We start from the raw sequence: 24,239 nt of genomic DNA on the forward strand, positions 1-24,239 counted from the left end.
CCATAAATAAACTTTACACTAAAACTACAGATGGATCATTTTCTAAGAGGAGCTATGATTCATGTCTGCTAAGAGACATTGAGGCATCGCAGATACAGAGCTAGCTGCCCAAACAGGAAGACTTAGGTTCAAATTCTCCTTCTGACTTTCACATATATTGTCTGACTCTGGGTAAAACTCTCAGTGACCTAGGCACATTTCCAAAACTATAAATTCCAGAAAAGATGCTGACCTCTATCTGCAGAGGGAATTTCCTCAGCAGAAACAGCCTATGCCATTGAAATCATAGGTCTTACTGCTAAAAGCAGACTGTGCAAACCATACATTTATGACCTATATTAAAAAAGATAATTTTCCAAAACATGAAGACTTCAACTATTTGCAGTTTCTGACACTCCCTTGGTTTCCTTAACACTACTTTCTATCTGTTTCATCACTCTTAAGTTTTGCTGGATCATCATCTTCTTCCTACGCAATAAGTGTGGATATTATGCAAGGCCTGTCCTGGATCCCCTTCTCTCCTCTATTTCCTCTACAGCATTGCTTAATAATCTCACCAACACCCATTAGTTCAATTACCATCCCTACAAAGCTGACATCAGGCCAAATCTTTCTTTTTCTCTATAGTCCTACATTTTCAATTGCCTGCTGGACAGCTCCATCTGGATATCCTACATACATCTCAAAATCAACATGTCCACAATGGGAAATCAATACTGAAGGGGCTGTGGGAAATTTGAAAATACAAATGTATTTGTGCTGGAATTATGAATTGGTCCAACCATTCTGGAAAGAAATTTGGAATTATGTTGTGAAAAGTGACTAAAATACCTTTTCCCCCAGAAGTTCTACTACAAGACATCTATCTTGAATAAGTCAAAGACAGGGGGAAAAAAGGGTCCTATAATACAAAAATATATTTGTGGTAACACATTTTGTGATAACAAAAAACTGGAAATAAAATAGATCTCCACTGACATAACAGTTAAAGAAATTAGGATTCATACATGAACACACAAGGCATATAAAGGCACACTAAAAAACTGATGAATATAAGGAGTTTTTAAAAGGAGGGGAATGCTTATATAAACTGATGCAAAATTAAGCAGAAACAGTAAAACAATAAAACAACTAAAAATAATATAAGTGGCAAGAACAACAAAGAACAAAAGTAATATGAAATTATAATGATGAAGTGTAGCTCCAGAGAAAATATATGGAATTAGCATATACCTTTTTTAGTTTATACAAATCATCTCTTTCTCCTCAGTCCCCCACACAATAATAAAATAAATCCTCACAATATTCATATTCCAATAAAATACATCCCCATATTTGTCACATCTAAATATGACATCTAATATGTTGCTGCAACCTACCTGCTAATATTTAAAATTTTTGCATGGATGTTCAATAGAGACATTTGCCTATGGTTTCTTTCTGTTTTGTCTCTCCTTAATTTCAGTGCCAAGATCATATTTGCATCACAAAAGAAAGGTGCCTTCTTTTCCTATTATTGCAAATAGTTTTGTGTAATAATGGAATTAATAGTTGTTTGAATATTTGATAATATTCAATGGTAAATCCATCCAGCCCTGGAGTATTTTTTCTCTGGGAGTACATCTATGTCTTTTCAATTTATTTTTCTAAAACTGGGTTATTTAAATAGCCTAGTTCTTCTTCTGTTAGTCTTCATCTAAGTTATCAATTTTGTTAGCATGTAATTGGGTAAAAGTCTCTGATAATTTCTTATATTTCCTCATCAGTTTTCCTTTAAAAAAAAACCCAAGAGTATCTAGTTGTTTTCCTTTTTGCTTTTTTTCTTGGGAAAAAAAAAAACAGCTCCTAGGTATATTTATGAGTTCAATGGTTTCTTCACTTTAACCTTTATCTCTTCTTTAATTTTCACAATCCCTAGTTTTTGTTTAGTTAGGGGGTTTGATTTGCTGTTCAAGGTTCTTTTTTTTAAGTTGTGTAGCAGCAAGCAATGTAGTATCTTTGCTGTTTTTCTGGTCTGAGTTTTAACCAATCAGATATGTGCTTGTGGGCTCTAGCCAATCAGACACATACATGTGAGTTCTAACCAATCAGCTACTGAGTAGAACTGTATATAAAGAAAGAGCTGGTGTTGAGACCTGAAGAGAGCCAGCCTTGAAGGGGTGAGCCAACATTGAGAAGATAGCTGGGAGACCTGAGGGAGGAGACCTCTGATGGCAGAGACTTGCTAAAGGAAAGCAAACAGAACTGCACAGTAGAAACACACCCATGAGGCTTAGCCCCTTTTAAGAGCTGTTAAAGTGAACTGAGCTATTAATATACAGTCTCTAGACTTTGGAGGTGAATTGAGTATTGCTGTTGTGCTATTGAGCTTTGTTTTCCCAGAGGCAGAAGCTGCTGAGTGGAGCAGTCCTCCTGAGCTGAGACATGGAACAGGTGAAGAGAGCTGCCCACCTGTGAATCCAGGAGAGAGTCAGGAGTGGTCAGTCCACAGAGGAAGAGCCATGGGACTTGAAAGTCAACCTCAAGGTAAGATGAAAGAGGACTTTACTTGGACGCTTGGTGACTTAAAAGATTGTTCTCACTGTGACCTAGGGGTGGATGGTGTGTACTTTTACTTGGACGCAGTATTGATTAAGGATGTAGCTATGACTGTTATGCTTTGGTTTACTGAACAAGTTAGTTTATTGCTGAATAACTCTCTATTGAGAGTTCATTATACTATGTGATTTAGACCCTTGAAATTATTCACAGCAGCAGTTCTCAGATGTGCTGCCATGATTGGTGCTACAAGCTGGTACCCATTTCTTTTGCTCTATTACAGAAGTTTTGATGTGTTGTCTCATTAATACAATTTTTGGACGAAGTTTTCTATTTTTTTCTATTAGCTGTTCCTTGACCAACTAGTTCTTTCTAATTATGTTTTTTAGTTTCTAGTTACTTTTTATTTCTTTCTCCAAGAGCCTTTATTGAATATATTTGTTACTGCCTTGTGATTAATAAAAAACAAACAAAATCATAGTTAATTTTCAGTCTGAACAGATTCTTTTTGAAGAGATGGCTTTTAAATATTTATCAACACATCACTATGTCCAAAAGTTACTAAATTACACATACATACACAGACACAGGAAAAGGACACATATGTACAAAAATATATTAAGTAGTGAATGAATACACAAAAGAGATAATAAAATGAATGAAAAATAAGTTTAAAATATTTCTTGAAGGCTGGTATTTAATAAAGAAAAAAACATTTCTATTACTATATTATTATCTTTCCTCCAAAATCCAATCTTCCTTTGAATTTCTACTGTATCATCATCCTTTTAGTCACCCAAGCTTGCAAGCTCATAATTATCCTCAAGTTTTCATTCTCTCTAACATTACAAATCTAATCATTTGCCAAAAAGTCTTATTATTTCTGTCTCTGCAACATCTTATTCAACCAATTTGTTTGCTCCACTAAGGTGGCTGCCATCCTAGTTGAGGGGCTCATCACTTCTCCATCACCTCCCTTAATTCTAGTCTCTCCTCTTTCCAATATAGATGTCAGCCTGGATTATATTCCTAAAACTCAGGATCTCCTGGTCACTAACCTCCAATGACTCCTTATAACCTCTAAAAATAAAACACTCTGCTTTCTAATGTTTAAAGACCTTCACTGCCTAAGTCTGACCTACCTGTCTAGCCTCATGTGTTACTCTTTATTCTTCTTTTTGCTACTTTTCACATATGACACTTAAGCTTGCATCCACATTGTTGCCTGCATTAACCCTCATGCCTGGAATGCATTCCCTTGTCACTTTCACTTTTAAAATCTTCATTTTTCTTCATAACTTAATTCAAATGTTACTTACTACATTAGGCTTTCTCTGATCTCCCAAGTTACTGATACCTCCCATATAAAATTATATATGATTATATGGGTATATGCTATCATTCTCTAGAGTACAAAGAATGGAAACTACTTGAAGGCAGGGTCTGTTTGTTTTATGTTACTGTATCCACAGAACCCAGGATATAGTCAGAGTACAACCCAAGGTTGTGAGTATGTGTGTGTATGTGTTGAAAGGAATCCATTAGTTAACTTAAATGTCAAGAGAGTTTTCATTCCCTGAAGCAAAATCTGCCAATTTCCTCACTGCTCGATAATACAGAGATAACATTAATGGGTTTCTTAGACTGAATCCAAAAACAGCAAGTTTGTAAAATTACATAATTTTTAAAGGATAAATAGCAGAAAGCACTAAGCTCCTATGACATTGTTATCAAGATATATCAATAAGTCATTTTTATTTCCCAATTAATAGTAGAGATTCCTGTTAGGAGTTCAGTAGACTTTTTTGTTAAGTATACGATTCAACTAATCAGACTCAAAATCCTAAAATATTTTAAATGAAAATAATGTAATTAATGCTTTATAACTCCCTGTGTGTTCAAACTTCCTCTACTGGAAGATGAAGGAAGAAAATGATACCATAAAAATTATATTAAAAAATCAAGTATTTGGATGCCAGTTGGTCAATTACTCTTATTATTTTATCACATTTTATAAAAGAAGTAAAAACATCAGAATACTTGCCTTGTCGAGGTCTTTCTAATCAAATTATAGGACAGAATAAAAAAACTGGCCTGCCCAGATTTTCATTCAGATTAAAAGATGTCTTACAGATACCTTAGAAAAGGGCACTTATGCAAAAACAAATTGCATTTCTGCCAAATGTATTGCAGAAATAAAGTGCAAACAGCTACCTCTGAGTCAAAACTAGATAACAGCTATAAAACATCTAACTGAAAGAAAAAAACCATACCAGAAAGGAAGGCTAGTTTTTTCTTCAGAATGGGCAATATTACTGTAGCTTCCATTATACTTCAATTAACTTCTTCACTTCTGAAAACAAAAGAAGGTAAATATTAAAGACATGAAAATTACTTAGTCATCAAAATATTTACTGGTGTATTGCCAAACAAGGTAGTCTATTTGCTTGTATGAACACTGTTTTACTTTGAGATCAAAATTTTAGTTAAACTTTTGATTTAGAATATCATTTAAAAACAAAGACAATACTACTTTGCCCCCCTTTTTTGAGCTTAGATGGTGTAAAAAATGCTCGTGCTATTAGGTTTTCTTCTATTCAAAGTAGAAAATCACTCCCCTGTCAAATTTACTAAAAATAGGAGTGGCCCATAGCAAAATTTTGAAGCATTTTCTTTTCTGTGTCCCTTATAATTTATAACCTCCCATCCTTGTTCACCTCTATCATCATTGTCCCATCTCCTCACAAGGCCTAAACTAAGCACCTCTATCTTTTTCAGTAATCAAGGAAAAAGTCTAGTAAACTTGTTCCCATTCAAATAATCAGGACTAAACATATTACCCTCCCAGGAAGGTCTCTACATTTTTTTAAGTGTAACAGGGACAAAGTCATTCAAAAAACATTTATTAAAGATGTTTGAGGATACTAGTGTAATCAACTATACAACAGAAGAAATAAAAAATAAATAAGGCACATTGTCCTAAAGCAGTTTAAATCTAGTAGGGGGAGATAAGTCACCAATATTTAAAATATAAGTTAGAATATTTTAAACAATAAGTAACTTTCTGCAGCCCACTTACACAGTCTTTCTGTTACCCTTTGGATCACCTGCAATTCTGATTCTTCTGACAGTCTGATGTTCCGTGATTTGAGCACATAATAGTATCTCTGGGAAGTTATTAAGGATTAGAAGTTGTAAATAACTTGGAGATTGTGGATTTATATAAAGTCATTTTCCATTATGACTTGTTTATTTTTGTTGGTTATGAGATTTAATGTTTGGGTAAAGATATTTTTTAAAGGAATGTTAGTAGTAAAAATGGGCTGTACAGTTTTATCAAATAGAAACCAGCTGGCTCTCTTGCTCCTACTGAATTCTGGCCCCAGCTCACCACATCTAGGATGCCCATCTGAGATATATAGGTCGATAGACTAACAGGCAATCTGTCCAACTAAATGGCAGATTCTGGGCAAAGTACATGTTGACCCAATGCTCGGAAGAACTTGTGTAAAAACATCATCAAGGATGTGTACTATCAGAAAACGTACATTAGTGACATACCAATAATAGAATAACGGACAAGCAGACAGAATGCTGAACTGGGCCTACAAACTATTAAAAGAATCAGAAATGAATGATTTAATGAACAAATGAACAAATAAACAGATAAAGAAAACAAACCAGAAAGTCCCCAGAATGTTGGGGAGATGCTCTATGGAAGATTTAAGCAAAAACATGGACAAAAACTGCTTAACATAAGACATGTTATATCAATAGACTAATATACGTCTATGTATAGGTATATATTTATATGTATATGCCTATACATATACACACATATCTATACATATACATACACTCATATGGGTATGATTGTGTGTATATACATATATACATATGCTTACATACAGACACACATATGTTTCTATGAGATCAGAGAGGGGAAAAATCACTTCCAACATGAATCAATAGATAAAAATTAAAGGGGTTTCTATTTGTTTAAATTTTGATGAGAGCAAAGGGAACTCCTTATTCCCTTCAAATCACAAAACTGCATTCTCTGGCTATACTAGTAACTTAGCTTTACTGTGCCTAATATATCATTATTAGTAATCAACAATTGTGCATCCTGATTCTGTCCCATTTCAAGACTATGTTAATGGATAATGCACTGAAGTATAAAAACACCTTTAATTCCAAAGAAGTCTGAATCAGAAAATACACTTTTTTTTTAAATGCAGTCTTATTATTTCTACCCTCCTGCAGTCTTCACTCCCAACATTCTTCTTCACTACCGGCAGATGAACTAAGATTCCACTTATCTTATCCACTCTATCATCACACATTTTCAGCTCTTACATCTAACCTCATCACTTCTAAATATTAGTCTCTGTAAGAAATTTTCTTCTCTTCCTTCCCTTCTTCAAAATTAACAGCCCTCATACCAATCCCTTCCCACCTCCTCCCACTCTCTCCAGCATCTTCAATTTCTCCCTCTTCGCTGCCTACAAGTACACTAATACCCTCTTAATGTGGCCCTGGAACAGTATAGACTATAATCCATCCCTTTCCTTTCATTCAGTACAACTCTTTCTTGTCCATGACATTCATGAATCTTTCAAAGAAATTTATCCCAATATGCTGAGGGATTTTCCTCTAGTTCTTTTGATATAATTTGGGGAAGAATAAAAGCTGTCCTGTTATTTCTCAAACCCACCCAATAACGAGTCTACTTTTCTTCTGTCATACATTTCTTTATGATACCTTTCATGTTGTTCTTGAGCACTTGTTATTACTTTAGTAGATTTCACTCTATTCTCACTATGCATGTCTCCAGGGCAACTAGGTGGCACAATAGACAAAACACTTAGTCTAGACTCAGGAAGATCTGAGTTCAAATCTAGCCTCAGACACTTGCGAGCTGTGTGACCCTGGGCAAGTCACAACTTGTCTCAGTTCCTCATCTGGAAAATGAGGACACACTACAGAAGAAAATGGCAAATCATTCCAGTATCTTTGACAACAAAACTTCTTGGACGAAGGGGTCACAAAGAGTCAGATACAACCGAATGACTAAACAACACAAGCATCTCTCTATTGCCTTTTGGCTGATTTGTAATTTTTATTCTTCAGGCATCATGTGCAGACATATAGCAAAACTAAATATTGGTGTCAAAAAGATGGGCTCATGCTTAACATCACAAATTTTAAACTGGAATGGAATTTAAAAGTCATCTTCTCCAATCTTTACATTTTTTGTTTTGTTTTATTTTGTTTCAAAAGAAAATTTGGAATAATTGAAAGTACTGCTTTTTTTTCCAGATTTAATCCAGCTTGCTACTCTCCTCCTGTCTAACACTGTTTCAAGGTCACTGCCTATCAGCATTGTTTGTCCAAAATATATGTCCTGAGAGACCAACTTAAATGTCTGTGTATCTAATTAGATATAGTCTAAGTATTAAATATTCTTCACCTGTTTTGATTTTCCAGTGCAGACTGGTAACCTGAACATTTATGAATGAATATGGATGGGTTCTGCCATACTGTAATCAGCACAATGGTATCCATAAATAGGAATACTGCAGAACTTCATCAACTACAGGAAATCTCTACACAACAAACTCTTTTCAGTTTATGTCTCCTTGTTTTATATCTTGCTTGGGAGTAATAGTCAGAACATAAATGAATAAAGTTATTTGTTTCATCTTTCAAAAAAAATCCTTTTTGTGCTTTTTTTTTTTTTTTTTACACATGGGAGACATTTAGAGTCAGAAAACCTAGATTCAAATGTCAGCCCTATTACTTACTGAGCGACCTTGGGCAAATCATTTAATCACTCTAGGTTTCAGTTTCCTTATTTCCAAAATAAGGCAACAGAACTAGGTGACTTTGAAGGTCCCTGCCAATTCTAAATCTAGAATACTATAATCTTATTGGAGGAGAGTTGTAGAAGATAGCCTGGTGGTGTAAGGGAGAGAACACTTGACTTTGCAGTCAGGAAAACCTGAGTTCAAATCTTGCCTCAGACTTACTAACTGTGTGATCATGGAGGAGTCACATAACCCTCAGCCTCAGTTTTCTCATCTGTAAAAAGGGAATAACAACAAGACCTACTTCAGAGAGTTGTCGCTAAGATTAAAATAGATAAAATATGTAAAATATATACAAATCTTAAGTGCTCTACAATTCAACCCAGTATTATTATTGTTTTACTCAAAACAATTGTTAAAATAATTGCCAAGTAATAAGTATGACGGTATTTTGCATTCTACATACTTTGAAAGTAATTATATATATTAACAAGTGGTGTGCAAAGGAAAAACGTGTAAAACTCCATTATAAATCCTTATATTTTCAATAAGAATCATAAAATCATATATTAGAGCCCTTGGCCTTTAAAGTCCTTTAAAAAAAGCACTTAAAAAAAAAGGGAAGGAAAATGAAACCCAGAGAAACCCAAACTGACTTACCCAAGATGACATAGTACTACATGACAGAACTGTGATTTGACTACAGGTCACAAATTCAGAATTGTTTCTACTATACCACACTGCCCCTTGCATGTGTACATTATTCTCACAAAGATTATACAGAGATAAGAAACACTGCAAATGGACAGTATTTAGGTCATCTCAAGCATCATTCCACAGTAGTAATAGCAGCTTTGATATCTGCAATCATTCAATATCACTAAATGAATCAATCATTGTTGGGGATGGAAGCTCAATTCCATGTGGACAGTCTCGGGCGGGTAAAGGTGGGAACTTCTAAATCTTAGAGTTCTCATGAGGCCCCCCAGAAAACAGCAGGGAATCGAGGAGTGAGACCGAGCTATCTCGTGTATTTCCGCCTCTTCCCATGAGAAACGTGATGGGAAAGAGCTCTCCCCGCCCTCGAGATTGGCCCAGGTCTGGGCACACCTATTGTTATCTAACAGGCACGGTATTCAGGTGCAAACTACGCGGCCGGAGAGCTTAAGTAGGGTCAGGAAAGCCCGAAGGCGCTCTTAAGCTCGGGAGGGGTCGTTACAGGACAGAAGGCTCTGTTTTTCCTCTCTTCGCTCTCCCCTCCCCCTCTCTCCCCACTTACACTTCTACTTCCAATCTCTTACCGTAAGATCTTTGCCTCCTTGGGAGATTTCTCTCTCCCTCCTAAGGAAGAGTTCCCCCTGCACATGTAACCAGGACCCTGAATAAAGCCTAACCCTTGTTTGACTCCGGAAAGTCTCTTCTCTCATACGTTTATCCGGTTTGGCCAACCGAAGACCTGGGACAGGTAAGGTAAGACTCGGGTAGCCCTCAGGCCTCTAGGCCTGGCAAATCATGATTTTGTACCAGGCACAAAGGACTCAAGAATATAAATGAGTCCTTGACTTCAAGAATCTAACATTCTGCAGGTGAAAGAGAAACACAGACCCATATAAGTACCAGGAAACAAACATATATTTTATACACACACACTATATACATATATATATATGTATATATACATATACACACACACACACATATATGCAATACAAGAGAAGGGTACTAGTAACTGAAATAATCAAGATAGTCTTTATATGGAAGGTGACATTTGAACTGTGTTTTAAAGGAAATAGATTCCAAATCAACAAATCAATAAGCATTTACTAAGCACCTACTGTATATTAGGCAATGTGCAAAATTTTGAGGACATATAGACAGGCAAAATAATAATAATAATAATTCCAAGAGGTAAAGAAAGAGCACTCAAAGAATAATAAAAAACCATTGCAAAGATACGAAGACCATGAAATCTGAGAGAACATCCTTCTGAGAAACAAGCAGGCTCATGACTGGACTATAGCATGCACAGGGGAGTAACATAAAAAAATCTTGGAAATGTAAGGAAGGGCTAAGTTGTGAAAAGCTTAAAACACCAGAGGGGTTTCTATTGGATCCTAGATGTAATAAGGAGCCGTTGTGAGGGGTCAGCAACATAGTTACAACTTCATTTGAGGAATATCACTTTGTGGCTTTGTAGAGGATAAACTGGGGGGCAAGAGACCTGAGGAAGGGATATCCAAAAGGAGTACCTTGCAAGAGTCTAGGCAAGATGGGATTAGGCTGAGGGCGATGTGAGAACAGTGAAGGGGACATGTGTAAGAGAAGCTGCAGAGTTTAAAAATCAAAAAACATGACAATTGATCAGATTTGGGGCATAAGTCAAAATGAGGAACTGCAGATGACATCAGGTTGTAAGACTGGATGACCAGAAGGGTGATATTTCCCTTGACAGTAATAAGGCAGACTGGAAGAGAGATGAATAGGAGGGAGGAAGATATATGACAACAAGTTCGGTTTTAGACATTGAAAATCTGAGATGCCTAAGGGACATTTAGTTAGAAATATCCAGTTGGAGATACAGGCCTGGAGCTTAGGAGAAAGACTAAGGCTGGATACAGAGTTCTGAGAGTTATCTGCAAAAAATGATCATTGGACCCAAAGGAGCAGAAGTCATCGAGTTAGAGTACAGAAAGAAAAAACAAGATTGTCATATGGTAGTCTTCAGATACTTAGAGGCAGCTAGCATATACTTTTGGAGTCTTCTATTAGCCAGACTAAACATTCTCAATTTCTTCAACCAATCACCTGTGACATGGACTCAAGGCACTTCACCACCCTTGTTACTCTCTTCTGGATGTTTTCTCTCAATCAATGTCTTCAAATTGCATCACTCAGAGAAGACAATATTCTAAACATGGTCTGACCAGATCAGAGTCCAACAAGGTTACCATCACTTCCTTATTCCCAACATGATTATGTTAACTTTTTTGACTACTCCATGACACTGCTGACTCATACTGAACCTGAATTCCCTGAATATTTTACAAACTTAACCATGCCCCCAGCATCTTGTGAAACTGATTTTTTTTAACTCCCTGTTAAATATCACCTTACTAAATTCAGCCCAGTGCTTCCAAGACAGACAGCCAAATAAATAAAAACTTCAGCAGTTGGTGACTTCAGTGCAAAGATAGATACATGGGAAGATAGCAAAAAGAAGTATTGCAAAATGTGGATCACTAATAAGAAATAGTGAACGGCCAAAAGTTTGTAGCTAACTGTTTTAAGAAGAAATCTAGGAATAGCTGGATATGGACAACACCAAACATCATCACCGAAAAGAAAAGAAAAGAAAAGAAATGATTTTTAACAGATAGGAAATGACTGGTTAATGCTGGGGAACTCATTTCAGAATCAGGAGCTATATATAATCAAATTCTAGACTTACAAGTATGAGCAAAAATCAAAATCAACACCAAACTGGAAGAATAAAATAAGAAAATGTGTCATGCAATTGTGGGATACAATTAAAACAAATCCAATCTAACCTATTAAAACCAAAAAACTGATAAGGCTTTAAAATGATAAAACGACAAAAGAACATTGACACCAGCTATGTATTGGCCACCATTAGGTAAAGAATGTAAAATCAATCTATGCAACCAAGAAGATGATACCAAAAGAACCTAGATCAGTCCATAAGCATTCAATCTCCTTGTCAAATAGAAGAGCTACGTGAGCAAAGGACAACACTGGTTTAGAACATAAATACACTTGTGAAATGTTATGAAGGATAGTTGAAGATTATGAGGACTACTACTTCATAAACTATGAAACAGTGAAAGGGAAAACAAGTTTGCAGAAAACGAGGGGAAGAACCAACTAAGCAAAATCATTCTGAGTACATAAAAGGATGAAAATTAAACAGAAGAGAAATGAAAAATATTTATAAAAATTGTTACCACACTTTTCTCCATCAATAATAGTATAGCCATAATACTTGGGCTCTAACATCATATATGGAAGGAAGGAAGGAAGCTAGGCAGGCAGAAGGAAAGAAGGAGAAAAGAATAGGAAGAGGAGTTTCACTAAGCTAAGTATACTCAGAGGAAGTCCTGCTGGAAGTGACACAATTTTGAGGTTAAGGATTGTTCCTAAAGATATCTGAAAAGGGGAAATTATACCAAACATTTAGGGGAAAAAAATCACAAAAGGGGAAAAAATATCTGAATTTACTGATCTATATTCCTGTTTTCTTATATTTATAAAAATTTAATAAGACTAATCCAATAACATATTGAGGACATTCTTAATAAAAATGAAATGGGAACACATAAGCTTTGTTAAATAATGTCACAAAACTGAATAAAAAGGGAAAGAGAACATAAGATTCCAATAATTATTGTTGACTATAAAAAAGTATTTGAGTCAATAGAGCAAAACATCACATAAAGTTTTGTCTTCCAAAAAATGTCCTAATACCTAGTAAAAAAAAAAAAAAAAGACCATTTGAAATATCTAACAAAAAAGATTAATTTTATTCAATGACACTGATTTTTAGAAACAAAGCATAAAACATGGAAACGATCACTAAAGTGAATGTACAGCTGTCACAAAAGATATTTAGCAAAGAATCTAATAAAAGTTTGGCCATATCCATACAGGAAAAAACAAGTAGATAAAGATGGCCTGATACCCAGACTAGGATAGGCATTTAGATTATTAATCTGTACAACATCTATATTTTGGTGAGATAATTGTAAATTTAATAATGGTAGAAATCATTTGAGCCCATAACTGAATGGAAATAGGTCAGTGGGATGAATTACACTAGAAAATTATCTAGTGTTTTTGGGGGTACTGAGCTTCTACCTGTGGGGGGAAGACCCCCAAATTTATAATCTTTATGGTAATAAACACATTGCAAATTATATAACAATAAAATATTCAAATAGTTCAAGATGCTATAGGAGACTCACTAAATTACAAGGATACAGTTAATTTGTCAGATGAATTGTATACTCATTCTTTAAGTGCCCATAGGAGAGAAATTTCATTTCAGACTGGGAGGTCAGAAAAGGTGTGATGTGAATTGGGTATTAAGCATGAAAAAGTCACAACACTGGGAAAGCGGATTGCAGGACAGGATTCCTTTACTTGCAAACTCTGTGAGAAAAAAGATTTTGTCCTTTCTCTCTTTGTATCCCCAGTATGTAGCATATACATTTACTACGTGACCAGCTTCTTCCTCTTGGTCTCACCAATGACCTGCTTTATAACAATTCTGGTTGTGGAGTGGTAGCAATTTTTAAAAATATTTTTCATTTTTCTTCTGTCTAATTTCATCCTTATATGCAATAAGAATGATTTTGCTTAATTGGCTCTTTCCCCTAGTTTTTTGCAAACCTGTTTTTCCCTTCACTGTTTCATAATACACACACACACACACACACACACACACTCTGTCTCTCTCTCTCTCTCTCTCTCTCTCTCTCTCTCTCTCTCTCTCTCTCTCTCTCTCTCACTCTATGTTTGATGCTGGGTATACAGATTTTAAAATGACAAGACTTTGTGCTCTCAAAGAGTTTACACTAACTAAGACTGGAAATTGTGGAGAAGATGCAGACCTGTGTCCTAAGCACAATTTCCTTGGCTGTGAGTTCCCTTTGCCAAATGAAATCACAAGTTCACAGTCCCTATCCTTAACCCTTTACAATCACAAAGTCCTTTATATACATTACTTTCTGCAATTCTCAACAACCCTGTGAGATAAGTGTTCAAAATATTGTCATCCCCACTTTACACATGAGGCAACTCTAATAAACTGAGGAGGCAACAGGGTATAGTTAAAAAGAATTCTGTTTCAAGGGAGGCCTTGGAATACAAGGGAGGAATTGGAATAACTCTCTAGCTCTCAAGCTCCTCATTTGTAAAATAAGAGAGCTAGAATAAAGATCTATTAATTTCCTTCTGTTCCAATGTAGTTCCAGTAATCTACAGGCATCATGATATGGCAGGCAGAACACTGGATTACACTCAGGAAAACCTGGCCTGGTGTTCTACCTTATATTCCTGTAGGCTATGTTACTCCTGGCAAGTTGCTTCACTTTTCCAAGCTTCAGTTTCCTTATTTGTAAGAGGGAGGTAATAACAGCACCTACTTCACAGGATTCTTATATAGGATCAAAGGAGATAGCACATTTAAATGCTTTACAATCCCTAAAATGCCATATAAATGTGAGTTGTTACTATCCTCTTACGATCTGCCCATGATTATACAAGTAGAAGGAGCACTGGATCCAAATTCCAATGCCAGTTCTGCAACCATGTATAATAGCCTCGCTTAGCCTTGGTTTTTTCTTTCATAAAACGAGGATACCTACCATACTCCATTATCATGAGGATCAAAGGATATACTATATAAAGAGCTTTGTAAATTATAAAGCATTATGTACATGCAAGCTATGGTTGTTATTATTATTATTTTCCCTGGGATAGGAAGCTGGCCAGAGAGCAAGCACAGAAGATAAGGAATCTTAGAAAAAGCACTGAGAGTCTAAGTGCAAACCCAGGGTTCCGCTTTATGGAAAACAAGATGACAAGGGACAAATCAAGATAAATCTTTGAGTTACAAGCAAAAATTAAGAAAAAATCTAAATCAGATATTAGATCATGGAATAGACTATGAAGCAAATATCTGACTTCTAAAGTCATCTGCAACATCTATTCATGTCAGGGTCTGCTGCCAACCCCACTGACAACACAGTTAACAAGTGCTAGAACCAGGAGCCAAAAGCGGGTCCTGTGACTCCAAATCTAGCGTTCTTTCCACTATGGCATTTTATGTCTTGTGACCCTTCTTTTGTGGTCAGTTTACCAATTTGATGATGCTCTATAATTGGAGAATGGTTACAGAGAATTGCACCCTGAAAAACTGAACAATGAAACTGTCTTAAAATCTATACAAGGGGCTAGCTGAGCAAACTTCATTATTTGTATTACTTTGAAATCACCCTAAAATTCATTCATATACAGGGTGATTTAAAAGTCTTAGCAGAGCATTAAGCTTTAGTAATTTTAATAACTTAAAACTGCATTCAGATTTTTAGAACAGCCTGTATTTTATTTCCACCATCAATATGATAAATTCTTCAAGCTGAGGGTTAAAGATAACTATGCTTTCTAACTCTATAGTATTCCCTTATGTTTTTAAGGCAGTGCTGCTGGGCTAAGTTGGGAAACCAGAGATCTGGTACTGAATATCTAGAGAATTGAGAAGTATAATTTCTGCTCTACCTTACTCACAAAAGTTATAAAATCAAAATGACACAATCAATGTGAAATTGTTCTAAAAGTAAAATGTACTGTTTTAAAAAAAAAGCATTAAAATAGTAGTTCTTTCTTTTGTTTTTAATGGTTGAGAATAATTTTCTTAAATAATCAAATTTTTCACTGACCAGTAATGAAATCTTCCTTCCAGTTCTTATCGCATGGTTCAAAAGTCCTTTCAGTATATTATTTCATTAAATTAATTTCCTGTAAAGTAAGGGTCAAGACTCATAGTTTTCTCTGTAAAGAATAGTATTACTAAAAAGTTCCAGAGCTATATATTCACAAGTCCACATTTTTTTTCACTTGTTTCTCAAATTCCTTATCCAATCTTTTAGGCATCCCCTTATTTTCCTTTATTCTAACTTTTTAAAAAATTTTCACCAAGACTGTATGCAAGTTGTCAGCTCCATGACAATATTTTTTCACAAGAGCAAGAATATGGTTACAAAAAATATAGTTACAAAGAAAGTGAATCATCCCTCAATGGTTTCTTGCAGCTTTAACATTCTCAGGGTGAGTCTGCGGAATAAGTTATGTATGGCACTGTATTCAGCATTCAGTTACTGCTCTTCCCACAAAGTCCAAAGGCAGTAACATAAATCCAATCAAGGATGCTGCTCCTGATCAAGCTTCAGAGATGGGTAGGAATAATGAGCAGAAACAGAAATACACAAGAGTTTATTATAACAATAATAATATAGTTTTAATGTTTAGGGAAGGCAAAAACACTTCAAATTTCCACCAGTTCATAACAAAGTTAAACCTCTCATTTGATATCAGAGATTTTCTTTTGTCTTCTAGTCGTAGCTATTCTGGGCACAAATATTCCTGATCTTTTATTAGCAGTTTTTTAATCTTCTAAAAATATTACCCATATCACATAAAGGAAAGCACACAGATTTAGGAGTTAAGAAACAAATTTCTATCTAGTGCTAGACTTACCACCAAACTGCTATGTAGCCTTAAATTAACTGCTTTGGGCCAAAGTTTTTCAGAATCTAAAACAATCTATAAGGATTTATTAAGTGCTTATAATGTGTCAGGCCCCTACTAACCTACAATAGCAAAAAAACAAATAGTCCTGTCTTCAAGAAACTCACATTTTGTTGGTGGAGACGAACATGGACATACAAGACACACTACAGAGCAAACTAAAAGGTAACTTTGGATGGAGAGGCACTAGTTGATAGGGAGACCAAGGTGACATGAGTTAAGTCTTGAAGGAAATCAGTAATTCCAAGGGACAGAGGAGAGAAAGGAGATCATTAAAGGCACAGGGAACAACCAATGCAGGGCACATAAACAGCAGATGAAGTGTATATAAGCAACAACTAGACTGTAGAGTGCTAGAAGGGGAATAGTATGTAAAAAGTCTAGGAAGGCAGAAAGGAGCCAGATTAGGAAAAGCTTTTTCCAGACAGAGTATATATTTGATTTCAGGTGAATTACATGGTCAGATCTGTACTTTAAGAAAATCAGTTATTTGGAGGATATATTGGAGAGGAGAGAAACTTGAGGCAGGACAAACAAATGGGATGTTATTTGAATATGAAGTATGGAGGGCCTGAACTAGCACGGTGATAAATGATAACAAATGATAATAAATTTGTGTCATATTTAATGTAGCTTTACAATAAAAGTTCAAATATTCTATTATAGAATCACTGGATCATTAAACCTTAAAGTTGAAAGGTATCTCAAAAAACTTCTAGTCCAACCTGTTAGGTAAACAGAAATTCCTTGCTATGTTATGGCTAAGAAGCAGCATCCAACTGAAAATGTCCAATAAAGGTGAATTACTTCCTCAGACAACTTATTTTACTTATAGAAAACTTGAAATGAGGTTTTGTCTCACTTGTATGGAGGCAAAGAAGAAAGAAACAGGGGCCCTGCACTTTCCCTCTAGTGAGTGACTCCATCTTTAAAATAATCTTTTGCAGTATAAATAAGAAGGTGTATCTCTCTTCTGTATCAATTCTTTTGCAAGGCCAATTCACAGACATATTTGGTTCAAAGCCCCCAGAGAATAATGCAGATGACCAAATTACTGTTTTCCCTCCAAATGCAGAAGACTGCTCTTCCTATTCATAATAATCTACATATTTTTGCTAATTTACTACAAAGGAGAGCACTTACATGAATGACAAAGGGAGATTTTATCTAAATTTGTCTCTCTGCACTTTCCATCCATTCGGTTCTCCAAGGAAAAACTGCACTGAGTTACCATAAAGAGAAATAGTTGTCCTTGTTAGTTAACGAAGGAAAACAATAACATAAATTTTTGTACGTGTTAGAGACAGGAAATTTGACTGGAAACCTCTGAGATCCCTTTCAATTCTAGGATCCCATATTTTCAAGCAAAAATATCACTTTAAATTCCCTGGCTATCCATAAAAAGTACAGTGAATTTCATTACAGCAACTTTAGTGCCAAAATTACTTGGGTTTAACCAAGTGAGGATATAAGCAAAAGATAAACAAAGCCCCCCCTTCTCTGTTTCAATAGTGTCAGTTAAGGTAAGTGATACTTCTGCAAAATAAATAAATAAAATGATCAGGTTTTGAAACTCAAAGAAAAATAAAAACAAATTTCATCTTTATTTAAGGTACCTCAAGTTTTCACACAAATATAACTAAAAACACCTAAGCTCTGACTCTTCTGAGATTGCTATGGCTTTATAAAAAAAAAAATTGGTTTTCTTAGAGGAAAATAAAAGTAAATACTGTTCATGCATTAAAATACTGATGTGCTCCAAAACCAAAGAGAAAGAAATTATGAACAGAAATCAAGTGTAGTGGAAAGAGCACTTAACTGGACTCAAGATTCACAGCTGACTTCTGACTATGCTACTAACCTAGTAGCTTCATGACCTCAAACAAGAGAACCAGCTTTGCCATTTCCTTAGCTGTGTAACCATGGGCAAGTAATTTTTTCTCTCTGAACCTCATTTTCCTCACTTATAAAATAGGGGGTGATTATGCTTAGATTACTTCCCTAGGATATTGTAAGGATCTATGTAAAACAGAATCACGGGATTTTAGAGTTAGAAAGAACCTCAGTGGTCACCTAACTCAACCTATAGCCAAAAGGAATCCACACTATAACACCTGTAAGTGCTCATCCAGTCTCTGCTTTAACACCTCCAAAAAAAGGGAACTTATCACCTCTAGAGGCAGCCAGTTCCTCTTGGACAGCCCTAATATGTAGGAAGTTTTCTCTTCATTTTGTTTTTTTCCCCCCAGAATTCAGGAAAATATGTCTAAATTTGTCTTTCTGCAACTTACACCCACGGATCAGAACAATTATAATCGCTCCTCCACCTGAGAGCCCTTCAAATGCTTGAAGATACCACTATGTCTTCTCTTCTCCAACTCAAGTATGATTCTCTGAAGACACAGCATCAAATCTCCTTCATTATCATGGTTGCCTTCCTTGGGCATCTCCAGTTTATCAATCACCTCTTTAAACCATGGAGAAGAGAACTAGATACACTCTCCTGGCAGATGAGTTCTGATGATGGCAGAACAGAATAAAACTCTCAGCTTCCTATTCCTGGAAGCTTGAAAGACTGCAGGAGATTCCTTGAGCCTGCACTCTACAAAAAACAAAAACAAAAACAAAAAACCCAATACCAAAAAAGCCCCAAACAAACTCTCTTTTCCAGAACAAGTAATGTCTGTCTAACAAATCCTCCTCCATTTTCTATTTGTGAAGCTGAGCTGATTCAAACAATGCTTTAGCTTTTTGAGCCCTAACTCTGTCATCTAGTGTGTTAGCTATTCTTTCTAGTTTCATGTCAGTTGCAAGTGTGATGAGGGGAGCATCTATGCCTTTATTCAAGTCATTCATGAGAATACGAGTCATTGATAAAAAAGTCTCAAGCACTGATCTCTGGGGTATTCCATGACAGGGACCATTTGCCACACTAACTAATAAAACATTAACTAGTTTTTGAGTCTGTCCATCCAACCAATTCTGAATCCACTTGATTTTATTATTAGTTAATCCATGTATCTCTACAAGAATAAGTAGATACTTTATCTGTAAGGGGCGCTGACCGCCACACCATCTGGGACACCACACTGACGGACATCAGGTAAACTGAGTCCGGTGCAGGGAAGGGTGAACAAGATGGCGCTGGAAGGGACGGCCCCACCCCTGGTTTGTTGTTGTCACTATAGTTCCAGCTTGTGTTCATTACTATAACTTCGGGTTTGTTTGTGTGTGTTACCATGGTTCACTGGGCTAGCTGGCAAAGACTATATAATCAGAGTGCTTGCTTGAATAAATCAGAGTTGCTTCATGACCCGCTCTCCTGCCTCATTCTTTTACTCGCGAGCTCCACAGGAGGATAAGCAGCCTGCTGGTCAGGCATATGACTTCCTCCTCTCAGTAAGCTATGCCGTCACCATAGCATTTATCAAAAACTCTGCTGAAAACTAGGTAAACTATATTCACAGCATTCCCTTCATCTACTAATTTAGTAGTCCAATCAAAAAAAGAAATGAGGTTAGTCTGGCATGATCTGTTCTTGATGATGCCAAGATAAGTCCTTTTAATTAGTTTCCCTTTACAAATGTCTGCCAACCATTCCCTATAATGATCAATTCTAGAATTATCCCAGGATCCAAGCTCATTGGCATATATAACTTTCCAACAGTATTCTCTATCACTTTTTGAAAATACAGACATTTTGCTCATCTCTAATCTTGGAGAGCTCCATTTTTCATGCTCTCAAATTATCATTGTCAGTGGCTCAGCAATTATATCTGCCATTTTTTTTAAGACCCAATGAAATAATATGTCATAACTTGAATTGGTTAACTTGAATTTATCAAGGGCAACTACGCATACTTTTGCTACCTTCTTAACAATTAATCAATTCTGGAACAGTGGATAGGGAATGGCTTCAGAGCCAGGAAGACTTGGGTTCAAGCACCACCTCTGACTCATACTGACTGTGTGACTCTAAAGAAGTCACTTAAATTCTCAGTGCTCTAGGCACTATAACTTGAAGAGGTGCCAGCCTGCTTTAATAATGTTGAGATTCCTCATCCAGGAGTTCCTTATGAACTCACAGGCCTTATCCCTGTGGCTGTCCCTTACCTATCCTGGGTGTCAACTCCCTGCTAGGAATTTCTGTTCTGACATTTCCAGTGCAAAGGCTATCCTCCCTAAAAGAGAAAACAGAAGCAAATTCAGAATTGAATAGCAGTTCCAAGTCTACACCTTGCTACCACCCACAACCTCAAGTCCTAGCTATCACTTGAAGTTATCAGTGGGACCTTGGGTAAACCTGTCTCAGTTTCAGTTTATGCATATGTAAAACAATGGAGTTGGACTTATTGTTGTTCAGTTGTTTTCAGTTATGTCCAATTCTTCATGATCACATTTTGGATATTCTTAACAAAGATAACGGAATGGTTTGTCATTTTCTTTTCCAGTTCATTTTATAGATGAAGAAACTGAAGCAAACGGCATGAAGTGACTTGTACAGGGTCACAGAGTCAGGCCAGATTTAAACTCACAAAAGTGAGCTTTTTCTGACTCCAGTCCAGCATTCTATTCACTGCACTACTTGGCCAAGTTTATATAAGTCTTTCCAGGTTTTTCTGAAATCATCCTACCCATCATTTCTTATAGCACAACAGCATTCCATCACAATCATATACCACAACTTGTTTAGTCATTGGTTCCCAACATTTCGAAAAGAATTTTCCAAAAGAAAAAGTTCCTCTACTTTTTAAGGATAAAATCAGCATGAAGATAAGTGAAAAAGTTAGTAGCTGCTCTGCTTTCAGCAAAAAGAGGGTCCTAGTAGATCCTGTACTAACTGAAGTCCCTCATCATCACTACATAGCATCTCTGTGCAGACTGATGATCTCAGACAGTACATGAACATTTATTAAGTGACCACTATGTGCCTACTATGTTAAGCACTGAAGATACAAAATGAGTCAAAAGATACTACCTGTCCTCAAGAAGCTTATAATCTAATAATGTTTCCCAAATTCATCTATTTAATCTTTATGTTGAGTTAATCTATAATACACTCCAATGACAAATTACTTTTTTCCTTCCCCGCACTGACATTCACTGAAATACTCTCCATGCCCCCTCTCTGGTTATATAGCACTTTACAGTTTACAAGATAATTTATATGCATATACCAGCTTAATATGCAATGACACTACTCTCCTCCCTTTCATCTATTCTAGTTCTTCTGAATAAGTTATAATCATCCAGAGTCAATGCCCAATGATGGGTTTTAGCCTGCCAAGTTTGTATATTTTTATATATACTTGTTTATTTTGCCCCCTGAATTATAATTTATGCTCCATCAAGGGCAAGGACTGCCTTCCTTGTATTCCCCCAACACCAAGAGCAATGTCTGGAATATAGAAGGTGTTGAATAAAAACTTTGTTGATGGATCAGTTACACTTCTGATACTTACAAGCTTTATGACAATGGTCAAGTCACTTAACTTCTCAAAGTTGCAAGTTCTTTATTTAAAAAAGGGATTAATAGTTATTGTAGGATTAGAGGCTCAAATTAATAATAAGATCTAAGATCTAGAATTGGATAATGCATGCAAAGTACTTTGAAAATGTTAGAACTCTAAATAAAAAAAATACTTATCATTAGTAGTAGGAGTAGTAGGGAGTAGTAGTAGTAGTAGTAGCAGTAGTAGTGGTAGTGGTGGTGGTAGTAGTAGTAGTATTGAGAATGCAATTAAAGGCTATACTCAAGCGAAGCCAAGATGGCAGAGCAGATGCAAAGACCTGCTTGAGTTCTCCACCCCAAAACCCCTCAAAATACCTCAAAAAACAACTCTAGACAAATTTGAGAGCAGCAGAAGCCACAGAATGACAGAGTGAAACATTTCCACCCTAAGACAATCTGGAAGGCTGACAGGAAGGGTCTATAGCACCAGCACAGATGGGATTTAAGCAGGCCTTAGGGCACTGAATTGCTGACAATGCTGCAGTTTTCAGACTCCTCAACCCACAAACACCAAAGACATCTTCAAAGGTCAGAAAGCTCTCTCACCTGAATGAGAAGACATGGATTTGGCCCCAGCCCCAGTCCCAACCCCCAAGTGGCGGAAACCACTACCTCAGCAGCAACTGCTTCTGCAGCTCATGGTCTACAGACAGTGGTGGAATCAAATGGCAGATCTGGATCATAGTCCTGAGTGGCAGGACTCATTCCTAGGGTGAGGAGGAGCACTGGCATGATGGAGCTGATGGAGGCTTTGGAGAGGGAATCCTACTCACAGTTCCTGAGCAGAAAAGAGTGCTTATGGTTACTCACAAACCAGAATGCAGGCCAAGAGAGGAGAAACACTTGATTGATATACCACTTTGGAGGAACTGAGAACTTACAATTTCCCAGAGATATCTCTAAAAACAGCTGCACAAAACCTCTAAAACTCGGGGCAGTATACCCTCTACTTAACAAAGAGCTCAGAAGTAAAGTTAATTGGCTGGGAAAATGTCCAAAAAGGGGCGAAAAATAAGACTACAGAAGGTACCTTTCTTAGTGAAGTTATTTTCTTCTGTCCTTTCAGATGATGAAGATCAAAGGATGCAACCAGAGGAAGATAGCTAGGTCAAGGCTCCTACATTCAAAGCCTCAAAAAAATATGAAATGGTCCCAGGCCATGGAAGAGCTCAAAAAAGATTTATGGAGAGAGAAATAACAGCGATGCAAGAAAATCAAGAAAAATGAGTCAACAGTTTGCTAAAGAAGACCCAAAAAATGCTGAAGAAAATAACATCTTTAAAAATAGACTTACCCAAATGGCAAAAGAGGTCCAAAAAGCCAATGAGGAGAAGATTGCCTTAAAAAGCAGAATTGGCCAAATGGAAAAGGAGGTCCAAAAGCTCACTGAAGAAAATAATTTCTTCAAAATTAGAATCGAGCAAATCGAAACTAATGACTTTATGAGAAATCAAGAAATTATAAAACAAAACCAAACAAATGAAAAAAGAGAAGACAATGTGAAATATCTAACTGGAAAAACAACTGACCTGGAAAATAGATCCAGGAGAGATAATTTAAAAGTTATTGGTCTACCTGAAAACCATGATCAAAAAAGGAGGCTAGAAATCATTTTCCAAAAAATTATCAAGGAAAACTGCCCTGATATTATAGAACCAGAAGGTAAAACAGTAATGGAAAGAATTCATTGATCATCTCCTTGAAAGAGATCCCAAAAGGAAAACTCCTACAAATATTGTAGCCAAATTCCAGAATTCCCAGTTCAAGAAGAAAATATTACAAGCAGTCAGAAAGAAAAAATTCAAGTATTGTGGAAATACAATCAGAATAACACAGGATTTAACAACTTCTACACTAAGAGATTGGAAGGCTTAGAATATGATATTCCAGAGGTTAAAGGAGTTAGGATTAAAATCAAGAATCACCTAACCAGCAAGACTGACTATAATACTTCAGGGAGAAAACAGAATTTCAATGAAATAGAGGACTTCCAAGACCCTTGTAGAAAAGACCAGAGCTGAATAGAAAATCTGACTTTCAAATACAAGAATCAA

At 36.1% G+C, this 24,239-nt stretch overlaps 1 protein-coding gene across 8 annotated transcripts in view; it reads right to left on the reverse strand.

Annotated features, from left to right (window-relative positions):
- SESTD1 (SEC14 and spectrin domain containing 1) overlaps positions 1-24,239 on the reverse strand; it is a 148,899-nt gene that overhangs the window by 97,655 nt on the left and 27,005 nt on the right. For 3 of the 8 annotated variants that reach the window (XM_072612524.1, XM_072612518.1, XM_072612522.1), the window contains exon 2: positions 4,812-4,891. In XM_072612524.1, coding sequence (XP_072468625.1) covers positions 4,812-4,866 — 55 coding nt within the window. In that variant the 5' untranslated portion in view covers positions 4,867-4,891. Of the gene's footprint in view, positions 1-4,811; positions 4,892-5,617; positions 5,706-20,786; positions 22,717-24,239 lie in introns of those variants that run through there. The other 5 variants (XM_072612519.1, XM_072612520.1, XM_072612523.1 and 2 more) reach the window with 3 other exon arrangements.

This window comes from Notamacropus eugenii, chromosome 5 (genome assembly GCF_028372415.1).
Source record: "Notamacropus eugenii isolate mMacEug1 chromosome 5, mMacEug1.pri_v2, whole genome shotgun sequence".
Lineage (NCBI taxonomy): Eukaryota > Metazoa > Chordata > Mammalia > Diprotodontia > Macropodidae > Notamacropus > Notamacropus eugenii.